This window comes from Oncorhynchus kisutch, linkage group LG9 (assembly GCF_002021735.2).
Source record: "Oncorhynchus kisutch isolate 150728-3 linkage group LG9, Okis_V2, whole genome shotgun sequence".
Taxonomy (NCBI): domain Eukaryota; kingdom Metazoa; phylum Chordata; class Actinopteri; order Salmoniformes; family Salmonidae; genus Oncorhynchus; species Oncorhynchus kisutch.
In genome coordinates this window covers 22776029-22797625 of record NC_034182.2, presented here as the reverse complement: position 1 = coordinate 22797625, position 21597 = coordinate 22776029, and the positions used below count along the sequence as shown (strand labels likewise).

The 21597-nt window shown below is 41.3% G+C and overlaps 2 protein-coding genes across 6 annotated transcripts; both read left to right on the top strand.

The window, feature by feature from the left end:
- The first annotated feature begins 2554 nt into the window (after window positions 1-2554).
- On the top strand, window positions 2555-9530 carry si:cabz01007794.1 (proteoglycan 4). Its single transcript, XM_020491345.2, has 7 exons — window positions 2555-2671; window positions 3439-4496; window positions 4890-5081; window positions 5999-6097; window positions 6447-6582; window positions 6832-7047; window positions 7395-9530. The coding sequence occupies exons 2-7, from the start codon at window positions 3441-3443 to the stop codon at window positions 7436-7438; spliced, it is 1743 nt and encodes a 580-aa protein (XP_020346934.2). The 5' UTR covers window positions 2555-2671; window positions 3439-3440; the 3' UTR covers window positions 7439-9530.
- A 6340-nt stretch (window positions 9531-15870) lies between these two features.
- Window positions 15871-20877, top strand: LOC109896901 (serine/threonine-protein kinase Nek11). 5 transcript variants are annotated; one of them, XM_020491341.2, is made up of 10 exons: window positions 15871-16053; window positions 16731-16885; window positions 17100-17202; window positions 17376-17479; window positions 17564-17647; window positions 18047-18108; window positions 18243-18317; window positions 18866-18920; window positions 19316-19504; window positions 19615-20877. In XM_020491341.2, the coding sequence occupies exons 2-10, from the start codon at window positions 16760-16762 to the stop codon at window positions 20488-20490; spliced, it is 1674 nt and encodes a 557-aa protein (XP_020346930.1). In that variant the 5' UTR covers window positions 15871-16053; window positions 16731-16759; the 3' UTR covers window positions 20491-20877. The 5 variants fall into 5 exon arrangements, with proteins under 5 accessions (XP_020346930.1, XP_031688019.1, XP_020346929.1 ...); XM_031832159.1 differs by having other exon boundaries at window positions 16326-16885; XM_020491340.2 differs by having other exon boundaries at window positions 16741-16885; window positions 19615-20871.
- Window positions 20878-21597: the final 720 nt, after the last annotated feature.

Genomic DNA, 21597 nt, shown 5'->3' with positions numbered 1-21597 from the left:
ATTCTTGATTGTTATATCATTAAGACCCCGGTAGTCAATGCACGGACTCAGGGTCTTGTCCTTCTTCTCCACAAAGAAAAACCCTGTGCCGGCAGAAGATGCAGATGGATGGATGCCTTCAGTAGCCAGAGATTCCTCAATATACTCTTCCATCGCCTTGGTCTCCGGGCCAGATAGAGAATATAGAGGACCACGAGGTGGTGTGGTGCCTGGGAAGAAATCAATGGCACAATCATAAGGATGGTGCAGAGGAAGAGAAGTAGCCTGTGCCTTACTGAAAACCTTCAGGAGGTCATGGTACTCAGTGGGGACGGCAGAGACACCCGTGGCTTTGCTCACGTCCTGAGGGGAACGTCTCAAGGACGGCTGTGCCGTTTAAGGCAATGAGAATGACAAAACGGACTCCAACCCTGGATGGAGCCTGTGGTCCAGTCAATAACCGTATTGTGTTTCTGGAGCCAAGAAAATCACAGGAACAAGGGGTGAATCGATGAGGAGAAGCTGTATAGTCTCACTATGGTTTCCTGATACCCGTATATGAACGGGCACAGTGCTGTGGGTGACTCTTCCAATAAAACGGCCATCCAGTGCCCTTGCATCCATAGGGACAGAGAGAGGTTGAATGGGAATACCCAATTCAGCAACCATGGTAGCATCCATAAAACTTTCATCAGCCCCAGAGTCAATGAGCACTCGGAGAGACTTAGATTGGTCTCCCCACAGCAAAAGCACAAACAAAGGTGTGCGGGTGATGGGAATGAAGGAATTCTCAGTCTGGCTAACCAGAGTACTTGTACCGACCAGAGACAGGGGTTTCCTAATAGGGCAGATAGCTATATAATGTCCTGCCTAACCACAGTACAGAGAACAGTTAGAACTCAACCTTCGTGAGCAGTTTCCTAACCGATAACCGAGCTCTTCCCAGTTGCATTGGCTCAGGAGTATCCAACTCACCGGTGGTAGATGATTCACGAGGGGGCTCGGGTGGCTTTGGTTCCTCTCTGAAAAACTGCCTTCGGAAACTTCCGGATTCCTTCGAAGGTGAGCAAGCCCTAGCAAATGAACTAGTGTGCCCGAGGCCAGACCTTTTCTCACTCCAGTGTTCCCTTAGACATCCATCAACTCTAATGGTGAGAGCGATGAGGGAGTTGAGGTCCACCGGTAATTCCCGAGCAGCTAGCTCATCTTTAACCACCTCAGATAGTCCGTGAAGAAAGGTATCGAAAAGAGACTCTGGGTTCTAGGCACTCTGGGCGGCCAAAAAAATCAACCACGCAGTCTGCCACACTACGGGAGTTTTGACATAATTCAAGAAGCTTACTGGCCGCCTCTCTTCCGGATACCGGCAAATCAAATACCTTCCTCACCTTTGCCATGAATTCCTCCAGATGACAACAAAGGGTGGATTGTTGCTCCCAAACAACCGTGGCCCAGGAGAGTGCCCTTCCTGACATTAGCATAATAATATATGCTATCTTCAATCGGTCCGAAGGGAATGAAGATGGCTGTAGCTCAAAAATGAGAGAGCACTGAGAAAGAAAACCCCAAAAGATACCAGGATCCCCAGAATATCTCTCCGGAGGAGGTAAGCATGGTTCTCGGGGAACCGGGGTAGGCTGTACCAACTCAAAAATAAAAGGAAAAAATGTACCAGGAGATTGGGGTTTCTCAGGGATAGCAGACAGCTTATGAGCTAACTCCTTAATTAGCTCCATGCTAGCCTTAAACCCTTGGTCGTGGCGTTCCATCAGGGAACAAAGTCCTTCCAATAGGTCCTGTAGTAGCTCCTCATGCCTCCCAATAGTGGCTCCCTGCAGGGAGACAGCGTAGCAGAGCTAATCCAAGTCTGCTGGGTCTGTCATGGCCAGTTCGTTCTATCAGGGCACAAGGCGAGACCCAGATGCAGACACAGGAGGCAGATGGTTGGAGTCTTAGATGTTTATTGAGCCAGTGCATATTTCTTTCCTTCACAAAAACTGGTGTCTAACCCTTTGGCCACTTGATACAATCAACACTGTACTCAAAAGACTGCCCTCCACTGTGTGAGGTTGAACGCTCAATCAAACTGAGCCAGATCTGAATGACACAGTTATTGATCATAGAATCAGTAAAAATACCATTTTCAAAAGGCACTCGCACATCTGAGCAATCTCTTTGCAGGTGCATGGCAACAGTTGAACAAGATGAAGGAAAAAGGAAACATTTTAATACAATTAAAATGTTATTTGGAGTTAGCAGTAGATTATATTTAGGCCTAGATTGTATCTATTGTATCTAACTTCATGATATTATTATTTTTTCTTTCTTTGCAATATAGTTTCCAAGCATATTTAATACGCAAGGGAATAGAAGAAATCGGATCCATGAAAAGGGTGCAGTGACTCGACACAATCTATTGTCTGAGTATCAGGCGTATGACCAGCAATTGTTTCCACTCAGTACACCCTCCCAGAAAGGCAGCACCTGAGGAGAGAAGCAGGTTTCTCCATCCTTTGTCCCTCCTCCCCTCGCAAATGCTGTGTAAATAGCGGGTGATTGAGAGAATCTTCCCCTCGACCACACCTCTGTTTTAATAGTATAGCTGTATTTACAGTAGCCGTGAGCACAACTTGTTCAAGGTGTGGTGCGACGCTTTTTACCTCACGGAATCGTGCAAGTCTCCAAATCACAGGTAAAGTTTTCATCACTTTTATCTAATCATGTGGATGTTTTAAAACAACAACTCATTCTTTGTTTTAAAATCAAATTCTATTACGTTTCTTGATTTATTTGGCGCTGGTTAGTTTTATAAATACTATCAGATTATAACTTATGAACCTTTTCTCCTTGGAATAGCCTATGGACGTTTTCGTTGTTTTTGTCACATTATTTGATTTAATTAGTGGATCTAGGCTACTAATTAATCATGTAAAAACAATAACAGTCTAGTCTTAATTCAACAAGCTTACCCATTCACTATGCAGTGTTTTGTTGTTGTCGAATTCACCACCCATGATATTAACAATTAATTACCAATTACCACAATAATGGCAGGCCTATGTTTATTCACTGGCATTTTCTTTTCTTTTTATTGAACCATTATTTGAACAGTTAAGTTGACTGAGAACACATTCTCATTTACGGGCGAGATAGGACAATTTGCCACTGGGGTTAAGACCCCTACTCTTACGATTAGTGCCATGGGATCTTTATTGACCAATGTATGTTAATGTATTCATTCAAACTGGTATGATAATTTTATATTCCCATGAATACATCTCAAAGCTTTTGAAATAGGTTTAGTATCATAATCAACATGATGGTGCAATGCATCTGACTGGTGATTATTACACTTGTAAATGTTTAATTGTAGCTGTCCTTTTTATTCATTATTGTTATTGTTAATATTATCATTATTATTACATATCCTAATCGTCTGGATCTCTGTTACTGTATCAGGAATGGACAATAGCGGCAGACTAATGATCGCAGCCATCATGGTAATGGCGTGCATGGCGATGGGAGCCGAGGCACAGAACTCTTCAATGACTACTACTATGGCACCCAACGCCACAATGGCACCCAACACCACAATGGCACACACCACTACAATGGCACCCGACGCTACAATGGCACCCAACGCCACAATGGCACCCAACACCACAATGGCACCCACTACTACAATGGCACCCGACGCTACAATGGCACCCAACGCCACAATGGCACCCAACACCACAATGGCACACACCACTACAATGGCACCCGACGCTACAATGGCACCCGACGCCACAATGGCACCCAACACCACAATGGCACCCACTACTACAATGGCACCCAATGCCACAATGGCACCCACTACTACAATGGCACCCAACGCTACAATGGCACCCAATGCCACAAAGGCACCCAACACCACAATGGCACCCACTACTACAATGGCACCCAATGCTACAATGGCACCCAACGCTACAATGGCACCCAATTCCACAATGGCACCCACTACTACAATGGCACCCAACGCTACAATGGCACCCAACGCCACAAAGGCACACAACACCACAATGGCACCCACTACTACAATGGCACCCAATGCCACAATGGCACCCACTACTACCATGGCACCCAACTCTACAATGGCACCCAATGCCACAATGGCACCCACCACCACAATGGCACCCACCACGACAATGGCACCCAACGCCACAGTGGCACCCACCACTACAAGGGAACCCAACGCCACAATGGCACCCACTACTACAATGGCACCCAATGCCACAATGGCACCCACTACTACCATGGCACCCAACGCTACAATGGCACCCACCACGACAATGGCACCCAACGCCACAGTGGCACCCACCACTACAAGGGAACCCAACGCCACAATGGTACCCAACGCCACAATGGCACCCACCACCACAATGGCACCCACCACTACAATGGCACCCAAACCGACAATTACACCCAATACGGCAATAGCCCCCACTGTTGTCAACACCACCGTCCCAGCTCTCACGGTGAGTTACCTAGGCTACATGTCTCACAGTTTCAGACTACAAAAGAAAAAAAAAATCTCTCACTCTTTCTGTTTTTCCTCTCTCAACTATCACTATTTCCCTCTCTAATCTTATCTCTTTCTTTCCTCAACAATAAACCTCACAGACTGACATGGAAACAGGAAGTAGATCAAGCAATAGAGTGCCTGATTGGGAGTTTCAACTGCACTATCTCACATAGCAAACAATGAGGCAAACAATGGAGTAAAACAAGCTTTATTCTTTGTATTCGTCAAGAATCAATATCATTGATTTAAAAGTAAAACAAATGTGTCTACCAATTGCATATTGACCCTTTAAGCAAAAATGAATGACAAACACAACAGCAACTAATGAAGGACTCTTCATACACAGCAAAACATATCAAGGGCGGATTGTGGAAAGACTCAGTACTGTGCTGCTGAGCCATCAGACTGTGACCCGGCCATGGCTGGTTCATGTTTCTTCGTCTCCACGCGGCAGTCCTCGGGACAGACCTTCTCCCTCCAGCTACGAGGAGAGTCCAGAGGCTACATCGCTGTAGGCTTGTCCAAAAACACCACCCTGGTATGGAAAACTGCCTTCAAATTAGTATACATTTTACAATACCCATGAAAAGTGAGTTGGGATTTGTGATAGGAGGAAAGTCATTTTAACCTCTAAAAGTCTACTAAGCTAACATATGACATTGTTTTAAGATGGTCATACTATGTCTCATTTCGTTATTTCATTTGAAACGTTATGACCCCTGTAGGCAAATTTTTAAAAGGCAAAAAATTCCAAATATAAATCATATGGTTTCTATCTTGTTTTTTGCACACGCTTAACCACTTTTTTTTGGGGGCACAAAACTACCTCCATGCTTCCATTCGTTTCTTTTTTACAGGTATCAGTTACCTTCAGGAGAGACCCATGACACTTGTAGAACAAAATGGAGAATACCATTGTGTTCGTGAGAATCTTCCCTTTCCATAGTGGGGTTATATTAGTTTGTGGCCCAAACGGTTCGGACGCTATAGACATAAATTGGCACACCGGCGGTACCAACTTCCGACGAGTGACGTGGGGGTGGTAAAGCGAAACTGAGAACACCATTGTGTTCGTGAGAGTCTCATCTTTCCATAGAGTGGCCATATTAGTTTGAACGCTACAGATGTTTTGGTGAATAGATCGATTTTTGGGGTGTCTCATGGTCTGACAACGTTGTACTGTAGCTCGATCACCTTCCACCGCAGATGTGGAAGGCCCTTTTGCGGATGCGATGGATAGAGAAGCAGCCCATGCAAAAACGGACAGATTTTGATGCAGATTTTTTTATTATGTCACTTAGATTGACACATAGGTCAATAGACTCTTAATTAACTTCAGGAAATTCTGGATTTTATACATTTGGGGTCTTGAGATTGATATTTAATTAATGACTTAAAAAATATATATGATTTATTTATAGTTATTTGAATTCATCCTCTCGCTCTCCTCTGTAGGGCGTTAATGACACTACCTACGTGTGTGCCAACAACAACGGCACAATGAAGTTCTTCACCACTCTCCTCCTAAATAACGTTCTGACTGTCACTGGCACGGTGAGTTGAACCAATCAGAAACAATTGTTTCACTTCTGCCTTCCTGGAACGCCTTTCAGGAGCAAGGTTTGATTTCAGGCAAATTCCAGCAGTTTACTGATATTCACCCAATGAAGTTGTGAGTTGAACAAGATCTAGAGCCAAGAGTAAGAGTAATTCATGAACTTGAATTAAAACATTTTCTGAGTGGTCATTTAAGTTCAATTTGATCCCAATGCTGCATATACACTCGGGTGCCATACGGGACAAGGCCATGGAGAACATCAATGTACCTGACTAATTCTAGGCCTACTGACATTTGGCTAATGTCCATTTTGACTAATAATGTTGGGACTCTTGTGTTGTGTAGCTGGCTGTGGACTCTGTGAAGGGCTCAGTCAACGGTCAGATCATCCAGTGCACCTTCTCTGCTACTCTCCCCGAAGCTACCAGGAGCACTGACACCAGCTTCGTCCTCTCCATTTCCAACGGGACCGTAATTAACGGTGAGGCACTCATCCAAACACGCTCCACGGTGAAGCTTCCTCTAGATACAGACCTAGGATCAGCTTCCTCTTCCCCAATCCCAACCTTAACGATTAGTGGGGGAATTGCTCAACTGACCCAAGATCAGCGTATACAGGCAACTTCACCCTATACCTCCAAACACCCTGTGGACATTGTATCCCCTATTTCTGGGCCATCTCTAACTCTCCCTGTCTCTCTCTCTTGCTCATCTTTTTCTCCTCCCCCAGGAACCCTGGGTACTCCTAAGGTTGTCCTGGTCAACAATGCAGCCGTGGACCTGGCCAACCCCAACAGTACTGTGATCAACTCTTTGAACACCGCCCCCACTAATTCTACTTCCTCCACTACTAATACTTCCACCACTACTGCTACTTCCAACATTGCTGCTACTTCCAACACTGCCTCCAGCCATGCCTTGGGCCTGCAGCACACCCTGTCTCAAGGTACCAACCCCATTGGAAATCGCTACTGCTAACACTTTTATAATAATAACTGATAACATGATTGATTAAATGTTAGTATTTCAATATTTGTAAAAATGTCTAGCCGTTTCTAAGGATTAAAAGCACTACAAGTCATGAGCACTTGCGCCATTTCTAAACAATTAATATAGTTTATCAATAAATGATTTATATTAATTGATAAAGCATTTATAAACATGTATGACTTTTTATAACTGTATATTCATGGTAGTTATTATAAAGTGTTACCGTAGTACCTTATCTCATATAATCCCATATAATCTTCAGTAGACAACCAATCTTCCTCTCTCTCTCTTCCTCCTTCACAGCTCTGCTGATCCTGTTTGGTGTGCTAGGTATGATGATGCTGTAATGATGATCTGAAGGTGACACACCATGAACTCAGAAATCCTGCATCTTTACTGCCACTGACACTGGCAAGGCTGCATCCCCAAATGACACCATATTCTCTACATAGTGCACTACTTTCACTGGGTTGGGAATGCCGTAGGGTGCCTTTTCAGACGCTCTGGTTCTGGGTTAAAAGACCATGTCAGATCTGAAGTTATATGCTTATAAATGCATGTCATTAAACATACATAGTGAAACACTTTCTAGTTGGGGGTAGTAAGACGATAGCGTACAGAATGGATCCGGTGATACAAGGCCCAATGCTAACATTTTCACAATTTCAACCTCATATTCATCATCTCCAGCACCACCATCAACACCTGTCTTCTTCTATTCTGTTGACCACGAAATGTCGAACCTGCCGTTTTCACATATATTGATGTCTCAGGAGGTTGGTGGCACCTTAATTGGGGCTCATGGGAACGGCTGGAGCGGAATGGTGTCAAATACATGGCTTCCAGGTGTTTGATGTTGGTTCGGGTGGTGTTTCAGATGATGAATATGTGGTTGGAATTTCCCTATATATACACCCCCCCATGTCATCCCCTATACGTTTAGAATCTTTGTTTTATTTTGCCTTTGCTGGTGTAAGTGTGAGTGTGTGTTTAAATATTTGTCTTGAGTGTTGGCACACATTCTCATAGATGACACCACAAATTGGCAGGAATGTGTGTGTGTGTGTGTTTGTGTGCGTGCGAGCTTGTGTGTGTCTGTCCAATAACGAAGCCACTGGATGGTGAACTGTTCTTTCTGATTACCCTTTTAAATGAAACATGTTTTAAATGTGCAATTATGGAAATATTTGTATACATTTCTTTTTCCCCCAAAAATTTTTTACAATGCATGTTTGACCTTTCGTGGGTATATTTGCTTAATCAGTTGACACTCAAACTGACAACTTTTAATGCGCTGCACACTCAATCACAGAAACACTCAGGGTTAGTTCGGATTGCGTACTGTTGTATGAGTCATGTCTTTTGTAGGGTGTCTCATCAGACAGTTGGTAAAGGTGGACATGTTTGGAACCAAAAGCGTAACCTTTAGAAAGCATAAACGACGAGCTTACAACAAAATATATAAATACACATAGACTGTAGCACTTTCAACACAATATATGAAAAGTGCTTTACAAATAATGTTGTTATAGTATCATGAATGAATGAATGAATAAAGAGCTGCCTACAAGTAAGTGCCAAAATAAAGGAAACACCAAACATAAAGTGTCTTAATAGGTCGTTAGGTCACCACAAGCCAGAACAGCTTCAAGTAAATTTTGCTCAACACATTTCTGGGGCTCAATTGGAGGGATGCGACACCATTCTTCCATGAGAAATTCCATCATTTGGTGTTTTGTTGATGTTAGTGGAAATCGCCGCTCCAGATGATCCTATAAGTGTTCAATTGAGTTGAGCTCTCGTGACTGAAATGGCCGTGGCATATGGTTTACATCGTTTTCATGCTCATCAAACCATTCAGTGACCACTCGTGCCCTGTTGATGGGACCTTGTCACCCCATGGGGGCATAGCCATGTTTGCCAAAGTAATGGCCTGCCCAGTATTTTTATACATGACCCTAAGCATGATGGGACGTTAACTGCTTAATCAACTCAGGAACGACACCTGTGTGGAAGCACCTGCTTTCCATACACTTTGTATTCCTCATTTACTCAAGCATTTCCATTATTTCGGCCGTTAAATAAACATCTCTATTCATGAAAAAAAATACCCCAAAAAGGTCATTTTTACACCTCTTCACTTCCTTGGCTCAACATTGGAGGCAACCAAAACCCAACACTGTTTTACGTCAGGTACTTGACTTAACGTATTCCTTTCAGCTCCTAGTAGAGCAAGGGCCTCAAACATTAGATAAAGAGCATGTGTAAAACATCCTGAGAAATCATATTTTCAGAACACAAAAACATGTATTACAGTTTTAACATTAGCATTGAGAAGTATACTCTGGTATTGGAATGGTATATTATTGGTATAGTTTATGATGTTTGTTTTGTGTTATGTGTACATTTCAACAAATAAAAGCAATTCTTCAAAAAATACTATTTAACAGGAGAAAATATACACATACATTTGAATTAACAGCCGAGACTACTGTAATAGAAAACGGCCCACTAATTGCTCACTATACAGAGAATATGAAGCTGGTTCAATGTTTAACTTGGCTGTAGAGCGCTCCTTTGGTAGCACACCAGGTTTCAGGTTGGTAGAAGAGGTTTGAGTAGATCAACAGTATCAACAGGCCTGGAAAAACTAACACACCATTAAAAAAATTAAAATAGAGTGATTTTTCAACATGACTGTTCTACACTGCCACCTACTGGTTGACTCAAGTAATAATCAACGGGCTCAACGGCATTAGAGCAGTGGTTCCCACATTTCTTATAGTCCAAACATTCAACCTCCAGCTGCATACCTCCTCTAGCACCAGGGTCAGCACACTCTCAATGTTGTTTTTTTCATCATTGTAAGCCTGCCACACACACACTATACGATGCATTTATTAAACATAAGAACGAGTGTGAGTTTTTGTCACAACCCGGCTTGTGGGAAGTGTTATAATAATCAATCATTTTGCTATTTATTTAACCATCTTACATATAAAACCTTATTTGTTCATCGAAAATTGTGAATAACTCACCACAGGTTAATGAGAAGGGTGTGCTTGACAGGATGCACATAACTCTGCAATGTTGGGTTGTATTGGAGAGTCTCAGTCTTAAATCATTTTCCACACACAGTCTGTGCCTGTATTTAGTTTTCATGCTAGTGAGGGCCGAGAGTGCACTCTCAAATAGGTAAGTGGTTGCAGAGGGCATCAGTGTCTTAACAGCACAATTTGACAAGGCCGAGTACCCTGAGCGCAGCCCAATCCAGAAATCTGTCAGTGGCTTCTGATTAAATTACATTTTCACAGAACCGCTTGTTGCAATTTCGATGAGGCTCTCTTGTTCAGATATTGGTAAGTGGACTGGAGGCAGGGCATGAAAGGGATGATGAATCCAGTTGTGTGTGTCATCCGTTTCGGGAAAGTACCTGCGTAATTGCGCACCCAACTCACTCAGGTCATTCGCTATATCACATTTGACATTGTCCGTAAGCTTGAGTTTATTTGCACACAAAAATGATGATGCAAAGACCTATGTTGTTGTCCTTGTTAACGCAGACAGAGAAGAGCTCCAACTTCTTAATCATAGCCTCAATTTTTTCCCGCACATTGAATATAGCTGAGGAGAGTCCCTGTAATCCTAAATTCAGATCATTTAGGCGAGAAAAAACATCACTCAGATAGGCCAGTCGTGTGAGAAACTCATCATCATGCAAGCGGCCAGACAAGTGAAAATGATGGTCAGTAAAATAAAACTTTAAGCTCATCACTCAATTAAAAAAAACGTTTCAATACTTTGCCCCTTGATAACCAGCACGTATGTTGTAAAAGTGTTACATGGTCGCTGAGCCATATCATTGCATAGTGCAGAAAATATACAAGAGTTCAGGGGCCTTGCTTTAACAAAGTTAACTGTTTTCACTGTAGTGTCCAAAATGTCTTTCAAGCTGTCAGGCATTCCCTTGGCAGCAAGAGCCTCTCGGTGGATGCTGCAGTGTACCCAAGTGGCATCGGGAGCAACTGCTTGCACGCACGTTACCACTCCACTATCTCTCCCTGTCATGGCTTTTGCGCCATCAGCACAGATACCAACATGAGCAGCAGCTACGTTTGGCTACATATGTAGCCAAACGTAGCTGCTGCTCATGTTGTTATCTCATTAGTGGAATTCCCGCAAAAGAGTAGTGGTTAATGTGATTGGATGTTCATTTTTTGACTAGGTTACCTGTATTTGACATTGTGTTGTTATTTTGCTGAACACTAGATGGTTTAATTGTATTTTTGGCAGTAAAGGGGCTACTCAGGCGAGAAAAAACCTCACCCCATTGGAAAATATAAATGGACTGTTTGAAAATGTGAAGGAAAAAAAGAGTAAAAAAAAAAATGTGAATTTTTAAAATGTGAATCACATTTCTATTTGGCATACCCCCGACAGCATTGCACGTGTACCCCAGTTTGGGAATACCTGCTGTAGAGGACCACAGTCAACAACGACCACAGTGCATGATAAATTACAAAAATGTTGACTTTACTCACAGCGAATCAATGGCTTCACAGGGCTTGAGGGAAGTTGAATTGAGAAATCTGTCTAAAGTGTGGTGGAGGTAGAGGCAAATTCACCAGCAGGAGAAGAATAAGGCAAAATGTTAATAATACATTTCATTCATTCAAAACACATCCTCGTTCCTGTTTGTGTGTTTGTGTGTGCTCGTGCATGTGTGTGTGTGTGTGTGTATGCGTGCAAGCATGCTAGTATAGTCAAAACATTTACATTTCAAATACGGTTTTCTGAAGCTTACCATCATCCCCAACGGACTTCAGGAAATAGAACACTTTTTGAAAGCCAATGACTGGACCTCAGGGTCAAGTTTTTAAGAACAGGTAGAGATTATTTTTATATGAGGATCATAGGGAATTTCATTTATCACCTCCACCTGAAATAAATAATCTAAGTATTAAATAATGGAAGTTTACACAGGACGGTTTACACCTGAGGAGGATGAATCCACAGTACCAATTTTGGTAATACCATTTACTGGTGTTTTGTTGATCAATTCCATTGTTGTTCCCATTGTACAAGGCGATTTAAAAAAAACGGTGTCTCATTTTCATACAACACAATCATTGACTCATTGGCAAGAAAAAGGTTTGATACAAAGGTGAGATTCATTATATATTAGGATTATCTTTTTTTAAACAATTTTAACATCAGCATTTTAATCTGTTTGTTATGAATGAATTAAGTATGTGTTAATAATTGATGATGAATTGAGAGGTTCTGGTAATGTCTAAGCATCTGATTCGTAAAAACGTCCAAGTGGGTTGCCAGACACAAGGTCACTGGTTTGAATCACCACCCTAACCTTAACCAATTGGAATTACTTGCCCAAACGTAAACAATATCTAAACTTACTTGCCTAAACTTTACCACTTCATTGCATTAGTTTCTGCCCTAGAGGCAAAGCCGCCCTTAGAACAAGATGGGAAAAAAAACTATCTGCTGGATACTTTGCATTACCCTGCTTTGATTAGTTTTGTATTTCTCTGATGATCCCCAGGTATTCCCCAAGTCTCTCTGGGGGTTTCATAAATTCCTCTCCACTATGTAAGGTGAGCTGGTTGTGACAGAGATGTAAGTGCAGGTCCTATGGTCGTTCCTATGATTGCAGTCCTCAGGTGCTTTCTTTGTCTCAAACTCTGGGGTAAAAGAAAACGACAACAAAAAGTCCCTTTTTAATTTTTTTCTTCCATACTTTTGGGCCTTGACTCCTAGCTGTGCGGCTTGACCAGGAGCATATCAGAACTCTTATTGGCCAACAGGAATGTTTTCCCGGGTCATGTAACACTTTATTTGAAGGTACAAATATTAGCCACTCATTTGTAGTTTAGAAGTGTGCATACGTATCTTATAAGGCCTTTATTACGTCTCATTAGCCAAATATTAGGCCAATCCTTAATAACCCCTTTTGCATATTCGATATTTAATAAAGAGCAAGTTACACAAGAAACCAACTCTCAGCAAGCTGTCTCAAGGATGGGACTAATAAGGGCGTAGTACCTCTATGTGTTTCCTAGGTTACATTTCAGAATAGGGAAACACGTATTGAGGTACTGTTATTATACAGCTTACTAAGAGTCTGTTTGTTGTGTAACTTGCTCTTTTTTAAAGGTCCAACGCAGCTGTTTTTATCTCAATATTGAATCATTTCTGGGTAACTGTGATTGTTTTCAATTAAAATGGTCAAAAATAAACAATAATTGCTTCTTCGCAAAGGGCAACAGCTCAAGCAAGACATTTGCTAGGACTGTCTGTGAGTGGTCTGAGTGGGAAGGGGATTTTTTGTTGTTGCTGTTATTGAGAGAGAGGTTTCGAACTCTCTTTGTTATTGTCATGCCCTGACCTTAGAGAGCCTTTTTTACATCTCTATTTGGTTTGGTCAGGGTTTGACTTGGGTTCGGCATTCTATGTTCTTTATTTCTAGGTTTTGTGTTTCTATGTTTTGGCCGGGTATGGTTCTCAATCAGGGACAGCTGTCTATCGCTACCGATCCTCGACTTCGGCGATGTCATCTACAAAATAGCTTCCAACACTCTACTCAGCAAACTGGATGCAGTTTATCACAGTGCCATCCGTTTTGTCACTAAAGCACCTTATACCACCCACCACTGCGACCTGTATGCTCTAGTTGGCTGGCCGTCACTACATATTCGTCGCCAGACCCACTGGCTCCAGGTCATCTACAAGTCCATGCTAGGTAAAGCTCCGCCTTATCTCAGTTCACTGGTCACGATGGCAACACCCACCCATAGCACGCGCTCCAGCAGGTGTATCTCACTGATCCTCCCTAAAGCCAACACCTCATTTGGCCGCCTTTCGTTCCAGTTCTCTGCTGCCTGTGACTGGAACGAATTGCAGAAATCGCTGAAGTTGGAGACTTTTATCTCCCTCACCAACTTCAGACATCTGCTATCTGAGCAGCTAGCCGATCGCTGCAGCTGTACATAGTCTATCGGTAAATGGCCCACCCATTTTTACCTACATCATCCCCATACTGTTTTTATTTATTTACTTTCCTGCTCTTTTGCACACCAATATCTCTACCTGTACATGACCATCTGATCATTTATCACTCCAGTGTTAATCTGCAAAATTGTAATTATTTGCCTACCTCCTCATGCCTTTTGCACACAATGTATATAGACTCTCTTTTTTTCTACTGTGTTATTGACTTGTTAATTGTTTAGTCCATGTGTAACTCTGTGTTGTCTGTTCACACTGCTATGCTTTATCTTGGCCAGGTCGCAGTTGCAAATGAGAACTTGTTCTAAACTAGCCTACCTGGTTAAATAAAGGTGAAATAAAATAAATACTTAGGCAGCTTTTTCCCACCTGTGTTTTGTGGGTAGTTGTTTTCTATTTTGTGTCTTCACCAGACAGAACTGTTTCGTTTTGTTCCACTTTTTTATTTTGTTTCAGTGTTCAGTTCTGAATAAATCATCATGAACACGTACCACGCTGCGCTTTGGTCCTCTTCAGACGAGCGTTACAGCTATTGGTCTATTTTAACAAATGTATCACATGATGACGTCACCATGGAAGGCCTAAACTCAATTCCAACAAAACAGGCTGACGGAAAAGTAGTTGTGTGTCATCCACATCGGACAGAAGGTCTGTCTTGAAAAATGTATTTGTTGTCAATGTGTTAATTCATTGCAGTGGCTTCAGTTGCATGTTACTTCAAGAATAAACTAGTAGTAACTGCTCTAACACACTGCTCTCTGCACTTAACCTGGTTGAATAGAGCTTTAACCAATAAACAACCAATAAAAGAACCTGAGAGTGTTTGTCGGAGACTGTAGAGTAGACAACAGTACCTCCACATGGCAGTGTAGTGTGTGATACAACTGTGATATGACTTTATATGCCGCCTTTTACAGACTGTCCTAAGATTGGTGAGAGCCATCATGTTTGTCGTATTTTTTTTAGGAAGAAAAGGGTCATGTGAGACCAGCCGGACCTAAAGGCGAGATAGGGGAGACTGGAGGGAAGCAGCAGTCCATCTGAGAAACATTATTGGAATAAAAATGTTCATGTTATTTCAGTTTACCAAGGTTGAAGAAACATGAGTCTAGTGTCATGTTCTTTCACATACAAGAGTCCAGTTTGATCAGCCATTCGCTCTCTTAGGACCATGAGCTCAAAGCTAGGTTGGTATTACTTGTGATGCAAATATTGTTATAGTATGTGAAATTGAAACAAGACTATGATATTTTTCCTCACAAAATCACTCAGAGGTAGAGTTGGATAGCCTACCTTTGAATTCCTATTCATCTTTAACCAAAGACAATTCCCAAAGCAATACTACTCTACCACATCTGCCAGCTGGTAAGCAGAGCTAAGCAGCTCGCAAACTGTTTTAATGAAACACAAGATGAAAAAAAAATAATAGCAAACTGATGCATGTACAGTATGTTAAACCATTTTCTCATATCTGTTTACTTTTTAATATGAATTTGTAATCTATTTTTAGCAGTGTGCCAAAAATGAAAACACATAATTATTTCACCCTGTTCAACGGATAATACGCATGTGTTTCAGGTACAGAGGACAATAAAAAGCATGACAAAATAAACAAGTTGAGGACAGTATACAGCTCTTGTTTCAACACTCTAACTTGTGAATGCTTTCACTTTAGCCTAAAGGCATTTATGAGTTCTTGTAAATCACATGATCTGAATGCTTTAGTTTAGCCCAAACTTCGCTGTAGTCCCTCCCAGCTGACACAATGGTTGATAGTTGATCCAGGATTGCTGAACATGCAATGCGGATATGGGTGTGGGTGGGTTAGTTTGATCATGCCAAGGAAGCAGAGGAGCCCTGCACATAAGACTGGAACTCCTATTCAAATCATAGTTTAGGTAAACCAACAGCACAACCAGCAGACAGACAAGCAAAGGTAAGCCTGTGTAAATAACATATACACCTTACTGGTATAAGTTTGTATTACCGCAAACGCAAATGTGTTTATACACTGAGTGTACAAAATATTAGGAACACCTGAACTTTCCATGACAGACTGGTGAATCCAGGTGAAAGATATGATCTCTTACTGAAGTCACTTCTTAAAACCACTTCAGTCAGCGTAGATGAAGGAGAGGAGACAGGTTAAAGAAGGATTTTTAAGCCTTGAGACAATTGAGACATGGATTGTGTATGTGTGCCTTTCAGGGGGTGAATGGGAAAGATCAAAGATTTACAGTAAGTGCCTTTGAACGGGGTATGCTAGTAGGTGCCAGGCGCATCGGTTTGAGTGTGTCAAGAACTGCAACGCTGCCGGGTTTTTTTCACGCTCAACAGCTTCCCCTGTGTATCAAGAATGGTCCACCACCCACAAGACATCCAGCCATCTTGGCACAACTGTGGGAACCGTTGGAGACAACATAGGCCAGTATCCCTGTGAATCACTTTCAACACCTTGAGGAGTCCATGCCCAGACGAACTCAGGCTGTTCTGGGGGCAAAAGGGGGTGCAACTCAATATTAAGAAGGTGTTCCTAAAGTTTTGTACACTTAATGTATATTGCAATTTATTTGATTGATTTTCAAATAATATTGAATTGCTAATTGACATGAGTGAGACACAGATTCCAGTGGAATCTAAAGATGGGGAAAACACAGAGTGTCCTTGAGAAGAAAGGATACACTACCCAGAAGGAGGTAGAGAATGGTGTCATAGCTACTGACAAACATGGGGACCAGTTCGTCATTAAAGAGATCAAACTGAATGAGGTATGTGAGAACTATTTGTTATTTCTGAATTGATTATATCTTAAGAGTTTTTTGGAATGATCACAGAGGGATGGGATTCATAATTGGTTTTCAATTATAGGCAACTCTGCAGGTGCAAAAATAATGATTGTTAATGACATGTATTCATAAAGATAAACTAAATAATTAACATGCCTTTATCTTTCAATAAGTCACATATCATTTGTTTTGACAGACATCTGTCCTGAACTCCAGTGCTGGAGAAATTGTCTCAGAGGTTGAAAGCCTCAGACAGATTAGTCACCCCCACATTGTAAGCTACAACAACTCATTTCTAGGTAACTACATCTGTATTTAAATGTATTTTATTTGTTTCAGAGACAATGTATTGGAATTACAAGGTAATACAGTATCAGCAACTTCAACAAGTGAACTACTACAGTATTAATATGTTTCACGATTAGAATTCTCAGGTAGAATTCACACACAAACTACTAATACATTTTCACAGAGGATAACTGCTACTATATAGTGACAGACCATTGTGCAAAGGGAAATCTGTCACAGAAGATACAAGAGCAGATGACAAACCCTACAGAAGATTACTCTGAGAAGGTAGCTGAAGTAATAACTAGAAAATTCCACACCACAACTGTTTTTATTTTAGGCTAAATATATATTACTTTGATACCTTCACAGATTATGGACTGGTTTGTCAAGATCTGCATGGCCCTGAAGCATGTACATGACCAGGGCCTTCTTCACAGAGAACTGAGACCCCAGGTACCGCTAATAGAACATCATGCCAAAGCTATTAGTTTAAAGAGAGCCTGGAAATAAACTTAAAGAAAAAGGAGGGTTAATAAAATGTCAGGTTTTATGTAAAGCCTAGTTATTATTATCTTATTTGATTAAAATGTAACCTTCATTTAACTAGGCAAGTCAGTTAAGAACAATTTCATATTTACAATGACTGCCTACACATGTAAAGCCTTCTTAAACAATCAACCGCACGTTATGATTTGGGTGGGATTGTTGACATGGAATTCACAGCAATACAAATAGAGATGATTGCAAAAACGTATGATATGATTCATGTCAGTGCCTAAATGAAATAATGGAATGTCATAAACTGTTGCTTAACGCCTCAACTGTACAATGATATTTTATGATCCATACTAGAGCGTACTCCTCACAGAATTTGAAACACTTCGTTTGGGAGCATTTGGAAGTGTCAATGAAAAGTATGTTACTTGGCTCATGATGAATTTACACAACACATATTAATAGTTAAATACATTAATAGTCGAGCATTTTTGATTACATCAATGAGTATTTTAAAAATTTTTTGTGTTCATGTTCCAATTTCTTTTATCAGGACGACCAACGAGGATGGAATGGTGGGTTATTTAGGTCCAGAGATTCTAACTGGTGGAATGTATGACACCAAAAGGTAGAAAATATTTAATATGCATATTTAAATATATATTAATATATATTTTTTATTATTTATTATTATTATTATTATATTTTTTTTAAGATATTGATTAAATAGTTAGTAATTACCCAAAATGTTGAAGGTATAGTGAGGTGAGAATGAAATCACTAAAGCTAACAAAACATTTGAGGGTGGATAATCAATCATTTACTGTAACTTGAACCTTCTGTCACAAGGCCTATGATATGGTATCATAAAATATGTCAAAGTGATGTCACAAGCCATACTGTATGTTAGGTAAGCCAAGCCAATAAGATGACCAAGACAATAATGAAAATGTAAAATAAGTTGACATTTTCAGAGATCAGCTGTCATGGCGCGCGTGCGCACACACACACACACAGACACACACACACACACACCCCACACTGGATATGTTTATGACATAGCTACGAAGGCTTTATTATGGGGTTATAAATGTGAAACTATACGTGTGAGGGTTATGCAGTGTAAAATAATGAGAATAACATGAGAATTTATTTAGTTATTTTCCATCTTTGCAGTGATATTTGGTCCTTGGGATGCGTGCTGTATGAGTTGTGTATGCTTCAGTGTGCAGTAAGTAATCCTGCATTCAAATGCACATTTTCATTTCGCATTTTCCAGTTGAGGTTGAGTGTAGTCAAATGGTTTTAAAGTAGGAATAATTCTTCAACTAATGAGATAATAGTATCTACCCAGCTAGCTAAAGATAGCTAACATTGACAAAGTCAAACTAACTACCTGTATTTTATAAAAATTATTAAGATTGTAAGATTGCTCTGTATAATCACTTTTCAGCTGAAAAGTTAAAATATCATATACCAAAACTTGTAAACTCAGGATGCAAAATTCTGACTTGAAGGGTCAATCAACATCCAATTATTCCGACACATATTGAATGCATTCTATTTTGCCTGTCCACCACCTAGCTAAAGGATATTGGGTGATCATAGACAGTTCTTTCTTCACAGTTCACTGCAGAGAACACAATCAAGCTCATCCGCCAAATATTGGGAGGTTCTTACCCATCTCTCCCAGAGAGCTTCTCATCTGAGCTCCGCGACCTCCTGTGTGACATCTTCCAACAAGACCCGACCATTAGGCCTTCAGTTGGTGACATCATGGCGAAGCCCTTCATTATCAGTTTCATCACAAAAAAGGTTTGCTATACAATTTCAATCAATCAATTGTTCAATATGTATGTTTATCCATCCAACCATCTACATTTCCATTCATTCATTCATCTAAATGTAGTCATGCATTTCTATAGAGTGAGAAAACTGTGGAGGAACTCCAGACCACCTTGGACAAGCTGAGAACTCTGGCAGACGGCTTGGAGAGTATGCACAAAAGCACCACCATAGGCAGTCTGACGGGAGGTGTTATTGGAGCAGCTGGAGGAATCACCTCTATAGTGGGGCTTATCCTGGCTCCCTTTACTCTGGGCGCCTCCCTGATCGTCACTGGGGTTGGTATTGGGGTGGCTGTCGCTGGTGGAGCCACTGCCGGAGTATCCAACATCACCAACATGGTCAATCAGTCCACCGACCGCCGAGCCATCAAGAACATCATCAAGGAGTTTCAGGAGAAGATGAACTCTGTGGTGACATCTCTACAAGACATCGCTGAGGGTTTGGAGACACTCATGCAAAGTAGCTCTTCTAAGATAAAAAGTGCCGGTTTCAATGTAGAGGCCGCTGCTAGTGCTGGGGTGAGGGCTGGGAAAGGCCTTGCAGGCACAATAGAGCTCTTCAGACTACTCCGGGTGGCCAATATTGGCAAGGTGGCAGCCCAAACTGCCAGGGCAGTGCGTGTGGCAGAGGTGGCGACAGGAATATTTTCAGCTTTTTTTGTAGCTGTTGATATCTTCTTCATCGCCATGGACGCCAGAGAGATCCATAACATCCGACAGGCGAAGGCGAATGAACAGTCTGGTGATACCAGCAAGTTAGAAGTGATGGACACAGACTCCATCACTGAGCTGGAGCCTGGATGTGAAGAACCAAAGGCTGAGGTCAAGTCAGAGACCATGAAGTTCATCCAGACGATCAGACAGACAGCTGAACGGCTACAGGAGAGCCTGGACGAACTGAGTGACGTCATCTCGTTCATTCCTAAGATAGAGGACTGTTACTTAGACGACTGATCTACTCAGTGATTGTACGGGATGCATAAACAGATCCAATCATACTTTAATATTGAACTTCTCTGTAATAGACCGGTATGGGCAGATGTCCGTTTTGATCGCCAGAAACTCACTTACATCCTTAAGACATGGCTTGTACAACTCAGTTATGACAACTAAATGTTACAGAATCAAAATCTATATCACAGACGCCTCTACTTCTGAAAATATAAATTTTATATCACAACTATCGGGATTGATTTGACCTGTGTATTATATTCATGAAACAAATTGTATCAAAGTAGTAAGCAACTGCAAAATGATCCATTTCAATCTATTAATGGATGAAAGTGCATGATGATTGTATGGAATTGTGTTAATAAAACATTGACTGAAATCTTTCTGAAATATTGTGCATGAACGTTTCTTCATGGTAAAATAATAAAGATCAGTTAAAAAATTGTAAAGTGTACAATGCACCAAATCTGTCTTTTGGCCTGATGGTAGCATTTTCCAGGCCCAAATACACACTGGTAAACCCCGTTGAAGTACAAACAGATATATTTCAAAAACGTTCATATTTAGCAGCCTGTTAGTATCCGGTACTTGTTTGTGTTGCACCTGTATCCTGGAAAATGGACGTGTCTGCGAATGGCAATCTGTTAACACACACAAGGACAGACTTGACCTCAGGTGAGTAAGACTTCAGAGTCGTGAGTTCAATTCCCATTGGAGTCACAAATTGTTCTGTAAGACACTGCATAAAAGCATCAAGCTAAATGACAATATCCATGCTGCCTAAGAATACTCTGTTTGAATAGTTCCATTTTATACATTTTTCATAGAGTCCTTGAACATGTCAGTTTTTTTCCCTGCGTCCTAATGACACTGTAACATTGCGTAATGTTTCACATGGAAAGGTATATAAAGGAACGAGACAGCACAACGAGCTACCCAGGTAGCCGAGGGGTTTTGTGTGAATTTTGATACTACTTACGTACAAGTTGTAGAATGAAGGACTGACTCAGACCCTGGTGCTGCCGTGTCTGTCTGGGACTCAAACTCTCAGTGAAGAATCTGGAGAAGTCAACCTGAATGACATCATGGTACAGATTCAGCCTGAACAGG

What these genes read in the sequence shown, in the direction of transcription:
- si:cabz01007794.1 (XM_020491345.2), top strand. Translation starts at nt 3,441, where the DNA reads ATGGACAATAGCGGCAGACTAATGATCGCAGCCATCATGGTAATGGCG. An exon ending in TGTCCAAAAACACCACCCTG is followed by an intron (nt 5,082 to 5,998) that starts GTATGGAAAACT and finishes TCTCCTCTGTAG; the next exon opens with GGCGTTAATGACACTACCTA. An exon ending in CAACGGGACCGTAATTAACG is followed by an intron (nt 6,583 to 6,831) that starts GTGAGGCACTCA and finishes CTCCTCCCCCAG; the next exon opens with GAACCCTGGGTACTCCTAAG.
- LOC109896901 (XM_020491341.2), top strand. Translation starts at nt 16,760, where the DNA reads ATGGGGAAAACACAGAGTGTCCTTGAGAAGAAAGGATACACTACCCAG. An exon ending in ACAGAGAACTGAGACCCCAG is followed by an intron (nt 17,648 to 18,046) that starts GTACCGCTAATA and finishes GATCCATACTAG; the next exon opens with AGCGTACTCCTCACAGAATT. An exon ending in TGTGTATGCTTCAGTGTGCA is followed by an intron (nt 18,921 to 19,315) that starts GTAAGTAATCCT and finishes CTTTCTTCACAG; the next exon opens with TTCACTGCAGAGAACACAAT.